Genomic DNA, 13,674 nt, shown 5'->3' on the forward strand with positions numbered 1-13,674 from the left:
ATAAAGCGTTTTTCTTAAATCATATTAAAACGCCAAATATAAAAATAAACATTTTTACATTAATTTGCTGTGAAATTGTTAACAAGTATAGGCAAAATGATGTTTGTATCTAATCTCTTGGTTCACATAGGACAAAATTGTTCAAAAYTAATAATGAATTTTAAGCCAACATTTTGCAATAAATTTGATGATTTGTTGTAAGAGAAGGAGATATTCCCAGATTTGAGCTACTTGTCAAATTCAGAGCAGACTTCAAAGCTCTCAACAGCTTCATCTTATATTTCCCTGTATTTGTCGAAAACATTCCACCAAATATTGATTTCCAAACTCTTCCTGAGTTAAAACATATTGTTGTTTCTAAATGAACATGTTTTCTGTGCATTACAGTACTTGAGGTCTTAAAGTGCTGCATCATTTTGACCAATTCTCATTTTCTGCAAATAAGTGCTAAATAATTGCTTGGAATTTCAGAGAATCGTTGTCCATAGAATAACTATGTTCATTTTATTCCAACATATACAGATAACGAGTAAAATCATAAAAAAAACTGGTCATTTTAAAGTGGTCTTTCAAGTTTTTTCCATGGCTGTACACTGCTGGAGGACAAACTGACTGCATTTTCTTTCTCTGTTGTCTTTACTCTCTCTACTGTATGTGTTTGCAATTACTGCTGCCATTAACTCCATGTTTTCATTGCTCTTCTCCCCATAAAAACCACACYTGGTCCAGTCATTTTGTTGCTGTCTGCATCTCTTACCCGTCCTCTCAAACTTCAGCCAGTTGGCCGCCCATCTTGAGACCGGTTTTTCTGGAGCTTTCTTCCTGTTAGGAAGGAATTGTTTGTTTCTGTTGCCACTGTGCTGCTCAGGAGCAAAGTGACAAAGTGAAGATTTGATGCAGCRGTGGTTTGGCGTGTCGTAACGTAATTTTGTGAGTGTATTTGCTGAAATATTATTGGGAAAAATTAACAAATCAAATTTGACTGGAGTGGCACATGTTTAAATTCCAATTCATCAATCTTGCCCTTCAGCTTGAACAGGCCCAGACAAAGTATGTTGCACCCAAGAAAAACTTACCAAACAGCCTTTTCTGCTTCTGACTTTTATTTTGAGCTTCTGGTGCTGACAACCAGGGGCCTGATTGATCCCTGAATATCAGCACCTGAAACCTGTGACATCACTGTTGTATGGATGCATTTTATTACTGAGCCAAAGGGAAGAAATGGCTCTTTTGACTGTAAAGGTTGCAGACCCCTGATCTGGGACCAAACTCTATCCCAGAGCTATTCATCTAAATTGCTCTGGGGGTCACAGTTAATGCAGGCCAACAGCACAGGGGCCGGACATTAGTCATTATGTAAATAAACCAAGTATTACAAAGAATGCATTTAACCATGAATACAACATACAGAACCCTATAATAAAAGCAGTGGTATTAAAACAATGTCAAAAACAAAACGAACACATTATGTCTCCTATTTAATGCAAATATTATTTTGACATCTCTGGCATGCCAAATTTTAAAACTAATTCTATTTTCACTTTCATAATTTTATCTTCAACTGCTTGTACTGTCTTGGATGAAAAACTAAAAGAACTTAGAGTAATTAACATAGAAATATGGGGGTTTGAGTTTAAGAGATGAACGAACCAATAGGCGGGCCGAACTTTGGTTACTCGCAGGCCGGATGTGGTCCATGGGCCACAAGTTGAATAGCCCTGCTTTATCCTCTGAGATGACACTGCACAGAGCAGAGTTTATCATAGACTACCTTTAGAAATTTGGGAGTGGATAAGATAAAGTGATCTCCCAATCCAATAAATTACAAAAGTCAGTAGCAGAATAGGCTGTTTGGCAGTGGCAGTGAAGATTTGGCAATCTACTCTGCAAATCTGCCACATTTTTCTTACATTATGTACAGGGTTTCCAAGTATTGTCAAGAAACATTGTTACAACAATCAACCAAGCACAAATTTCATTAYATTTAGCTTATTGTTTATGTATGGACAAGTCCACCTGGACAGTCCAGATGGACTTTCATCAAAACGAAAATAAAAGTTTAAAATACAGTTAAAAATAAAACATTACAATAGTGAGACACAATCATAAATCATAAAATAAACTRCAAACAGATCAAAATAATATGAATAAAAGGTGGCAGTTATTCGTGATTACAAGCTGGTTGTCCTTCAGGAAATAKTTMRGTCTTGATCTAAAATGGTTCCAGTCAGAAATCAGTTTTAGRGAATTCMACATGTTAATCCCTWGAGCAGAAAAAGCTGTTTGACTGACCCATGGAAGTTTTATTATTGTTTTTTTAAAAAGGAACCTTACAGTTCCAACTGCCTGCTCTATGAGTCATTTTGCCTGTAGCTTTAAGAGGAACCAAAAGCTCACTGAGTATCTGAGGAGCTTGTCCATTTAGTCATTTAAAAACAAGTTTTAAACTGGAAAATTTAACAAAGTTTTCAAAATTCTTCATGTTAAGTTTCCTGAGAAGATGACAGTGATGTACTGCTCTGTTAAATCATTGTCAGAGGCTTGTTGGTTGTAGCTGCTGCTTTAAGATGTTACACAATAACCTAAATGAGAAAAAGAATCGTTGTGTGCATAAAACTGTTAGCAACAGGAAATGTTATACAATCTCTAATTAATCGGAATGTGTGCAAATTTGCCTTTGCAACTCTGCTCGCCATCTTAACATGTTTTTCAAAAATTTTAATGTGAATCTAAAATGAAACCCAGATATTTAACTTCTGAAAACTGCTCAGTATGTTGACCATTAATCCTCAAGTTTAAAATCAAATCAGTGACATTTTTACAAGGYCGAGCTTTTGAGGAAAACAGACACAGTTTTATTTTTTAACATTCAATGTAAGACATGACTTGTCAAACCATGCTGCAATTGTTTTTATAAGCAACACATCTACATCATCAGCGTACTGTACGCTGTGTACATCTGAAAACCTAACCAGGACATGAATCTGAGAAGTCATAGAGACTAAAAAGAAGAGGATCCAGAGATGAGCCCTGTGGTACACCTGTATTTGTTATTGTTTTAAGAAAGGATGATTTGTTACCACCAATGATGACACACTGCTTATGACAATTATGATTAGGGGTGCAAAAATTTGTATTGAACCTTTCAGTGCAGTGTTTTAGGTTCAATACACACTATCGAACAATACGGACTTTTAAAACTTATTTTATCAACTTGTGTTCTGAAGATGCTCTGTGTTGAAGGCTCAGTGGATCTGTGTTCGACCACTCCACCTAGGCTGCATTGTCAAGTGCAGATCCACTGAGAAACTTGCTGTTTCAGCAACATTTAATTTAAACAATGTACTTTTGAGTTTAAACAAATGTTCATAATCAGTTTCAATAAATTACAAATAAGAAACGGCATGAAAATCTCTCTTTTTGTATTGAAAAAGTATCGAACTGAGCCGAATCGTGCATTTTTTTTTTGTGTCATCACGTATCAGCTACTGCAATGCTCTTCTCTCTGGGCTTCCAAAGAGAAGTTTTAAAGGTCTGCAGATGGTTCAGAATGCAGCTGCTCGTATCCTAACTAGTTAGGAAAGTTATTATTTTCTGTATTGTTGCACACCTAACTTAAATCACTGTTAACTTAAGTTGGAGAAATTAAAGTTTAATAGTTTTTTTTAATTAAAAAATATCATGATTCAGTTTGTCAAATGCATTTTTAAGATCTAAATAACTGCTTCAACTAATTAACCTTGATCAAGTGATGATTTGACCTGTAGCAAGTTGCTGTTTCTGTTGAGTAATGTGAACGAAAAACCAAACTGGAAAGGATTTAAGAAACTATTTGATTGTAAGTGCTTTGTTAATTGTTGAGTCACCCTCTTCTCCAAAAATGTTGTAACCACAGGTAAGATGCTTACTGGTTCTATAATTACAGGCCAGAATCGGTGCACCAGATTTGAAAATGGGTATAACTCTCTATAGCTTATTGGGAAGATTTCCACTGGTAAAGGACAAATTAATGAGGTGCACTGCAAAAAATGTCCACCTAACCAAGTTTTAAAACCTTATATCCAGCCAAAAAGTCTTTTTGATCTTGTTTTGAGACTGATTTACTAAACAAGAACTGATTGTGTAAGAATAATAATCTTGTGTTCAAAATGTGTAAGGTTATTTGGCTTGTTAGTCTGAAAATTTGACTCAAATTAAGTCAAAAAATTCTACCAATAGAGTAAGAAAATTTTACTTGGAAAGATTCTTAAAATACTTAATCTGACTCAAGTTTTTCTTATTTCAAGAATCTTACCAAGAAAAATTTTCTTACTCCATTGGCAGAAATTTTTTTATTAAATTTGAGTCAAATTTTCAGACTATGAGACAAATGCTCTTACACATTCTGAAAACAAGATTATTATTTTTAAACAACCAGTTCTAGTTTAGTAAATCAGTCTCAAACAAGATCAAAAAGACTTTTTGTCTGGATATAAGATTTTAAAACTTGGTAAGATGGCCAGTTTTTGCAGTGCAGGAGCAAAGGATATTTTGTGACTGTTTAAGTGTATCTTATACTTTGTGATCAGTTTTAGTCATTTGATTTAAACAGTCATAGAATCAGCAATATGCCTTCCTCCTGCAGGATAAACATAATTGTTTACATTCTGTTGTATCAGTGCTGGCATAAGAGAAACCACCCCTATGGATGTGACCAGGTTTTTTATTATTATTAGTTGCAGTGTGGGTAAAATATCTTTATATTTCCACATGTCAGCATTTATATGAAAAAGATCTTTTGAATTGTTGCTATGTGCTGTTTAGTCATTGATAGAAATAACATCCGTCTGATTATATTTGTTTGAAGCCAGAAAAAGCAGTGGTGTGAGAAATCGTAGATAGTCTGTTCCTTGCACATTTCATTTAATAATATGTTCGAATCAAATTAATGACCCGGCTCACCTGAGTGTGTCTGTGGATGTGTTTGCGCATGCGCAGTTCCCCTCCCCTGCTCGGTGGTTTTTCGTCTTCTTTTGGCTGCTCTGAGTTCACCGTATTGTTTGAGGGTGCCGTGAATCGTTGGAGGAGGAGGGGGGGCTGAATTGCCAAATATTTCCCGATAGCGTACACATCCGGAGTCTCGACTGTCGCCATTTAAAGCCCGTTTGTATGTTTTAAGACGCAGATTTGTACAATTTTTTATTAATTTATTTTAATTTCTTAGCTTATGCTTCGCACTCTGGGAGGGCAGAAATGGCGGCTAACATGTACCGGGTCGGAGGTATGTATGTCAATGTGGATCCCCCTTTTTTATTCAAATAGAGATCGTTTCAACGCTTGTACCTCCTGGGTGTTTTATGGTTGGATTTTAATAACTTTGCGTCTGGTTGTGAGACGCGGCTTTGCTGTACACGTGTGTATGAGTTGGTTTTTGGAGCAGGAAGGTGAGTATTTTCTGAATATTTGGGATTCAAAATGGGTCAGGCCTCGCGTCTGTCGTGGCCACAGCAGCAGCTAGCCGCCAGCTTGCTTAGCGACTAGCTTAAAATGTAAACATTTTTTAGCTGTCGGCACCTTTTATCGCTGCCATGTCGCTGTGTAAAACCTCGCGGGGGGACATGGAGGAGTGATACACCGAGGCACCTGACGACTAGACATATGTTTATACGCCTGTTAAATTATTATCACGGTCAGCCCGAAGCTGCCTTTGTATTTGCCTCTTCTGGCATGCAGCCATTAGTGCGAGTCCTTATTTAGCTAACGTTAGCATCAGCAGTGACTCCATTGATTATCATTATCTCCTCGTCGCCACTCGTTCATTATTCCAGCAATGTATATATAATCATCTTGGTAGCATTGAAAACACAACTGTTGTCACTCTGTACGCATACATTAGCTCAAAAAAGCTGTTAATTAGCGATTTTGACTGACAGGGCAGCTAGCTCGTTAGCTGTCTGCTGGAATTTTGCTTAATTTATATTTTATGGCGTCGTGCTGGGATTGAACCTTGCATCTGTGACAATCCGATTTATCATACAGTAATTAGACAGGAGCCTTCCAAATATACAATATTTTATACATCTTTAATATTTTGAATAAAATAACTAAAATGTAATTACATTAGGATATCCAACATGCATGTTGATATAACTGCTTTAAAAGCCATTTCAGATAACTGGAGAAATCACTAGTAATTATAGTCACTAGTAATTGTAATTATAAAAATAGTGAATATTTTGAATAAAAAGAGCAAACAATTTTAATGCGAAGTAGGTTAAATCAAAATTATAACCTGTATCAGCTGCATTGTAGATACCTGATATTGATGTTTCTTCTGGTTAGTTGTATTTCAAATATCAGCATGTATAGTATAGATCAGTGGTTCCCAAACTTTTTATCTTCTGACCCACAAAATATCCATGGCAAAAACTTGTGACCCCAAATATTACTGGTCTGAGTTCACAAACTTTGTTAATAACCCTAAAAACACAGGCTTTTTGACAATCTAAACAGCTTGTACACAAATATAAATACTTATTTATACTTATTTTGTGTGTTTGTAATAATTATACAGAAAATATTACATCAGCAATTATTTTATGACCCTTTAAATTGATTTCTGGAGATTATTCAAGGTGCTTCATGACCCATAATTGGGTCCCAAGCCCAACTTTGGGAACCAAAGTGCAGTGGTTCCCAAACCTTTAAGCTTTTGACCCACAAAATAACAGTAGCAGAGACCTGTTCCCCCAAGTATTTTTGGATGATAAATATTTGTATCAGGTCAACTAAACATGAGCATAGTAACAATATTTTTATACTACATTTATCCATTTTACATACACTAACCTCACTCCTTTGTAACAACTAAGACAAAAATGTAACTAATTCAGAAAATCTTTTCAGGACCCCACCTTGATGTTTCGGGACCCCACTTTGGGTCCCGACCCCAACTTTGGGAAATTCTGGTATAGATAGTAAGAACGTACGTGTGAATATCTGACACAGAAAGCCAGAAAAGGTTATGTCAATTGTCTTWAAATTTGAGTAGCGTTGGGCATTGTTTGAATCTGAACAATTGCGGTTCCTCATTTGGATTCCGGTTCCCAATGATTCACAATTTAAATTCTTTTAGAGGCAGGGTCAAAAAAAGTTGACATTATTGCGGTAGCTAACCAGAGTTCTTTCTAGAKGAACAGATGTTATGAATTTACTTTTTACACTKGGGTACTCTGCAAAACTTGTCCATCTAACCAAATYGTACACYTATATTCAGCCAAAGAGTAGTTTTGATCTTGTTTTGAGACAATATCCTAAGYAAGAGCAGAATGTGTTTCATTGTTTGCCAGAAAATGTTTTCCTCATTTCAAGTATTACTAAGTGCAATTGTCTTACTGCGCTGGCAGATAATTTCACTTAATTTGACAATTTGAGTCTGAACAACAACTSGAGTTGGTGATTGGCGGCTTTCCTGAGTTTTTTTTTTTTCTTCGTTTGGTTGGACAGCTTCTTCCAGTTGGCAGACTGGGTATTGAAACTAGGTTTTGAAATTTAAAAGTACRAACAATTCCGGGAGAATTGAAATATTAGTCCTGGTTCCGATCGAGACTTGATGCCCAGCCCTACAAATWATACAAAAAAATATAGTGTTTTTGTAATATGGTGAGCATAAAATCAGTATTTCAAGGGATGTCTTAGACATCGGTAAATTTATAGTCATATATTTCAAGTGGGTTGGGCATAATCGTATCGTGTGCAATTAATCGTCAGAAAAACAATCGATTAATTTTTGGCACTTGACGATTAATACGTTTAATGCCACCCGGCAGACTAACCGCTTGGTGCTCCCCTCTGCTTCAAATATAACAAACATTAAAAAAAAGTTGTGTAATTTATTTATCTATCAACACAATTTAAAGTTTGATGTATAGCCTGAAGTCTGTAATTTTGACACAAATTGGAACAGATTTTTACAAAGAGCCAATTTTCTCCCTATAAAATGGTCATGTTACTAGGACATAAGGGTGTCCAGGGACTCGGGGATTATCGTCAAATTAATCGTTATCGGCTAAATACCACAATTAATCGTGATTAATTAATTTTTCCAATATTGCCCAACCCTAATTTCAAGTTCATTAATGTTCTGCATTAGAGCTGGGCGATATGATCAAAATTTTATATCACAGAATTTTTAAAATTTTCACTGGTTTCACGGTATTTGACGGTATTTTTCTTTTCATCACAGCTCAGCTGGGCGCATTTTGGCCCAGTTGTGAAGGAGGAGGGTTAAGAAAAGATTATGATCGGGTTTACTGTTTTATGTTATTTATTAAAGCTTATCAGCACGACTCACCTTGCACACCAGTCAATTCYAACTCCRCTACRAACTACTTCCTGCRGGCTTTTCACAATAGAACCACGTTAAGTCTCCATCAGCATAACCTCTCCATATTAACTAACCGCGTTAAATCTAACTGTGCACGTCACTGAAGAGGTGTTTACTACATTCAGCGACGGCGAAAACGGGATGTTTTTTTAAACGTCAGTCAATAYAAGCAGCGGAATCGCCACCCGCGGCTGCAAGTAGCTGCTCCAAACATTAGCATGCTAACGCACATAGCGGTGCAACAAGGAAAAATGTCCCTCGGGAAACAACAGTTCACTGGCGGCCGCGACAAAACGTTCCGCTATTTAAACCGGAATGCCCGGTATTTGAAAAATTCATATCATAACAAAAATAAAAAACGGTATTCAGTACAAAATGGTATACCGGCCAGCACTATTCTGCATGCTATTGCTAGTAATATATTTGGTCAATCCAACGAACTGTTATTGGCTTTGGTGGATAAGATAGTGATGACCAAAGAAAAAGTGAGGAAATTATGGGCCAATCACCACTGATATTGTTATGGCAATATTAATATTGTGCATCACTAGCTTTTCTAAAATGATGTCAAACATGTGATTGTGATTCTGAAAACCTAAAACATTCTTTTTGACGAGGAAGCATTGAATCTGGATGTCTGCAAAACAAATTCAGTATACTCAATAGCATTTTAGATAATTTTTAGACCTTAACACACAGTTTTTCTTATTACAAACTTAATTGTGAAGACTCAAATATAAATTTCATAAGCAGCCATGTTATTTCATGCACCGTACAGTTTAATACTGTAAGGTAAGATGCTGTGAGATTTTAATTTTGAATATGAGGATGGAATGCTGTTACTAAGTTCTTTGATTTTACGTCACAATGCACTGCCATATTACACTTATATTCAGACATAATCGACAGTTAAAACTACTAAATGTATAAATTAGGGCTGCATAATATTAGAAAAATGTGCAGTTGCAATGTTGAATATTTTGATTATATCGGTGGCAATGAACCCATATTTCCTCACTCTTTTTGTTTATCCTGTCACCACAAATCTGTAGTGTTTCTTTAGCTTTTTGCGTTAGCATTTCAGCTATTGTACTAAATCAGCTGTGGGAAGTTAGGATGGTGGGGATCAATTAGATTGCAGAATATTTTATTGGGCTCTATTATTGGTCTGCTTGGTATTTAATTGATTTTGACTATATTGTGCATCCGTTGTATAGATGCTTCACATGCARCATAACTTGTCTTGTCGCCCCTGGTGATGTGCTGCACGTCATTATTGGCACACGGCAAGGTGTTTACTTTGCTGTCTGCGTGTTCAACCTTTTGTTTCTGCTGTCTAAGTTTTCCATGTACATTCCAGCTCTTTATTCATATTTTCCCCTGCCTGTTAAAACTCCTTTTTGGCTTAAACATTTAATCTTAATGCTGCTAATATTGCAAGCAAAAGAAGATAGCTGCAATTTGTTTTAACAATAATACAAGCATAGGGTAGAATCCATTTGGAGCCGAAATATTGCATGCTTGAAAATGTTTTTTGTTGTTGGTTTTAAGAAAATGCAACTCAGTGTCTCACTCTGACATTTTTTTGCATAATCCACTTTGCTTTGGGGTGTTTGTTTTTTTCACATAATAGTCAATATTTTAGATAGCTGGAAATATGGATTCACATATTGACTTAAATAAGTTTTGCAGAGTTACTGCACATCTTGCACAAATAGGAATAAATAGAAGTCTACAATAAAGTTGAGGATTTTGACTTCCTATATTCTCCTATATGTTCATCTAATTTAACACAACAGTATAGTAACGGTTTTACAGTTTAAAGAATGAAGTAATAGGTTTGTATGAATCTGCCTAAATCTCTTTAACTGGTACCTATTCACTTCTTTTGCACTTTATTTGTGGTGATATAAAAAGCACAAGGATTTGGCTTTCCTTGTTTATCGGGTAATCTTTTTCCATGATGATGCAGACACAGTAATGCATGTCTTCATAATTTTGCCTTTGTCACACGGACTTGTTCTGCTGCAGTAATGGGATACAATGTGTCACATGTTGTATTTGTTGTTGCAGATTATGTTTTCTTTGAAAACTCCTCAAGTAACCCTTACCTGATCCGTCGGATAGAAGAACTCAACAAGGTACTGCATTGTTTTGTTTTTTGTGTGTCACTTCTGTGCATGTTTTTACCTGAAGGTGAATAACTCGGATTCCTGCCCACAACCCCCCTCAGTGCCCCCTGTGTGCATGCATTTTGTGACTTTAAGTGGTTCTTGCATCACTGAAACAGACAGGCCTTCCTTTGTCTCTCAACTGTCATTTCCATTGCAGAACACACCTGTGTGGGTGTGTGCCCGTTTAGGCCTGGTGATGACTAAATGCCTAAAATGAGCATTTTGAAACCTCGTATGATCTGACATATTTTTCTGTTTTATAGAGTTTCCTGTTTTGCTTTTAAGTTACTGAAGAGACGCCCAAAATAACAATGCTAAGCAAGATATTCAAAGCTAAAACTTTTGGTTTTGTGTTGCACGATGCAGTTTATTTCAGCTGACCTGTAAAGAACAAGCAAAAGCAACCCCAAAAAATCCAGATATTTCTTGTTGCTTATCATTTTTGTTTGTGAAATAAAGGTCAGATRTTGAGGGGTCAGCAACATGTGATGTCAGGTGATGTTGCATTGTACTCTTGTTTTGTCAAAAAAAAAAAAAACATCAGGTTATTCCTGCAGCTTTTCTTAAAACAAAAACAGCAGGGAATCCAAATGTGCAGTCAGATGTACTTCCACTAACACTCACTCCACTCCAGTCGTGGCATTTAATAGACTCAATATTTGAGCCTAATTATATGGTGTGACAACAAATCAATCATCTTTTCAGAAATCTTTGTCACCGTCAACCTGTTCTGATGGGTGCACAAAGGAGCCGGTTCTCTGGGGAAATTTCAGGGAGTTGTTGCCACGTCTTCACCTAAACGTGGATCTATTTTTTCTTTCTTTCTTTCTTTCAGACCGCCAGTGGGAATGTTGAGGCCAAAGTGGTTTGTTTCTACAGAAGGAGAGATATCTCTCACAGTCTCATCCAGCTCGCAGATAAACATGCAAGTAAGTGGTCACTTCAGACTTTGAGCTGATGTGCCTCCAAATGGACATTACAGTTACTTTCAAGGAAAACAAACATTTTTAGGACCTATAATTATTATAACCGAGAAACTTTGAGATTTTGACATTTTTAGTTTTAATTTGATGAACAACAATAACTAATTTGCAGTTGTGACAGTTCATCAATTCTTTATGGATCACTGGAGATTGCAGYCACTGCAAAACAAATGTTTTCAACTGCCTGCAAAATCTCATTACAAACGCTGCTCAGCTTCAGTCCGGCAAACGTTTCCAGCAGTGTTTTTACTCAGCAGCTTTCTGCACTTAAATATAAACTGCTAGAAAGATGTTTTACCTTGTGTTGACTGCAGTGGAGCCATTTAGTCTCTGCTGTTTGTATATACGGTGAATAGACGCTTGAATGGACAATATGTCACAATGACTGCAGCTATTATGTTTTTGTTTTCTCTTGCTTATCACTATAATGTGGAGTTTGTGGTTTGAGCRTGACTGTAAGAAAAACAAGCAATAAACAGCTTTTACCTCAGCAACACCTGACTTCTACCTGTTTGGTTTCAACAAACAAATCATTAGTTACGGTCCTTCAGCTTTATGTGGTACCACTGAGATTAAGAGCAGCAATAACCCCCGTGAGTCCTGACAGGACCGACAGAAAAGCATAGCTGATAAATACATGGGTTCAAACTGATGGTAAAAAAAAACAAAACAAAACAGTTTTTCTGCTTGATCTAGACTCTATAAACATCAGGCCGTCCGCAGAGCAAAAGCATTACCCACACCATGTGCTTATGTTCCGATTACAATGCTTTCGCCAGTTCCTCAAGCTGTTTGGAGCCCATTTGCCAGCTGGTCAGAATGAGAGGCAGAAACAACAATAGACTTCATTATTGCCTGCCACACAGTAAACAAAGAATTCACCTGATTTATGGCTTTGATTAGTTCAAATGAGGGGGAAAAAATGGTCACACAGATTCTCAGAAATATAAAAAAGAATTTACAGAAGTGAAGTTTGAAAGCATGTCTAAATAATGCATTACTGTAAATCTATAAATAAAGCAATATCAGGAAATAACATGTAACATTTTTAACAGTGTACTGCAAAGAAATGAGTTACTTTATATGACAGCAAATTATATTTTTGGGGAGAAAAATTAGCAAAATTGACATCAGAGRACCTGTCTTATTACACTTTATTGTAGTTTTGCCTGGTTATGCAGTTCCCACTTTTTATACCTTGTAACAAGCTGTGCAAGAAGCTCGTGKTTAAAGAGGAGGAGGGTAGATTCTGTAGTTTGGCTAGTTTCTACAGTCTTCTGAACAGCTGAACAAAACAAAGAGATACAATTGTTGGAAATGTTACAGAAACGCTTAAAGGAGCAATATTATGYGTTTCTCAGGCATATATTTAAATACTATACCATAATAAAGTATCTATGTCACCTTTAGTTGTTATTAAAATGCTGTTTTTATGTTTGAATAGAAAATAACCTCATCTTCTCATCATTTCCATTTCTAAACATCTTGAAATTGGCCTCTGTCTCTTTAAGAACTTCCTTCCACTTCTGTCCCACCCATTTCAACACGTGGGGGGAGGTGCACTGTGATATGGAAGCTAAGTGTAGTTTACTTTGCATCTGAAAATACATTTCCTCAAAGGTATTTTGAATTTAAAAAGGGCTTCACTCAGAAGTAGTATTGGGAGCTCAGCAGATAGTTTCAATTTCACCAGTTGTTTGCATTGTTGCTGCTGAGAGCCTGCAGGAGTCAAGGGCGGGGTGCGGGGGTGTGTTCTCTGTGATGAGGAAGCTCGGCTTGGAGGCACAGCCCAGAGGCGGAGTTAGTCCCAAAAGGAGGTTCTAGTCCCTACCGGTTGTTTTTGCTCCCTGCCTGCTGCCTCAGGACACAACAGGATTTCTCAAACATGCATGAATGAGTCAAAATAAGACTCTGGGCATATTTTTGATGAGAGGATAACATTATAACATGATATAAAACTCAAAAAAAGTTGATTTTACTGATATAGCCCCTTGAAACAGACCTGATTAGGGCTTCACAGTATTTGAAAAATATGACATTGCGATTTATTTCTAACCCTGCCATATGAAAAAATTAGTGCTGTACCAAACGACTATTTTCTAATCGATTGATCTAACGATTATTTTTTCGATTAATCAATTATTCTAACAAC

General features: G+C 36.4%; 1 protein-coding gene across 1 annotated transcript in view; it reads left to right on the forward strand.

Moving 5' to 3' along the window:
- Nucleotides 1-4,987: 4,987 nt before the first annotated feature.
- The window catches only part of mta3 (metastasis associated 1 family, member 3), a gene marked incomplete in the record, with an annotated part of 36,153 nt that continues 27,466 nt past the window's right edge, over nt 4,988-13,674 (forward strand). The window contains 3 exon segments of the mRNA XM_014007072.1: nt 4,988-5,260; nt 10,439-10,506; nt 11,375-11,468. Of these exon segments, the coding sequence (XP_013862526.1) occupies nt 5,233-5,260; nt 10,439-10,506; nt 11,375-11,468 (190 nt within the window).

This window comes from Austrofundulus limnaeus, unplaced genomic scaffold (genome assembly GCF_001266775.1).
Source record: "Austrofundulus limnaeus strain Quisiro unplaced genomic scaffold, Austrofundulus_limnaeus-1.0 Scaffold39, whole genome shotgun sequence".
NCBI classification, from domain to species: domain Eukaryota; kingdom Metazoa; phylum Chordata; class Actinopteri; order Cyprinodontiformes; family Rivulidae; genus Austrofundulus; species Austrofundulus limnaeus.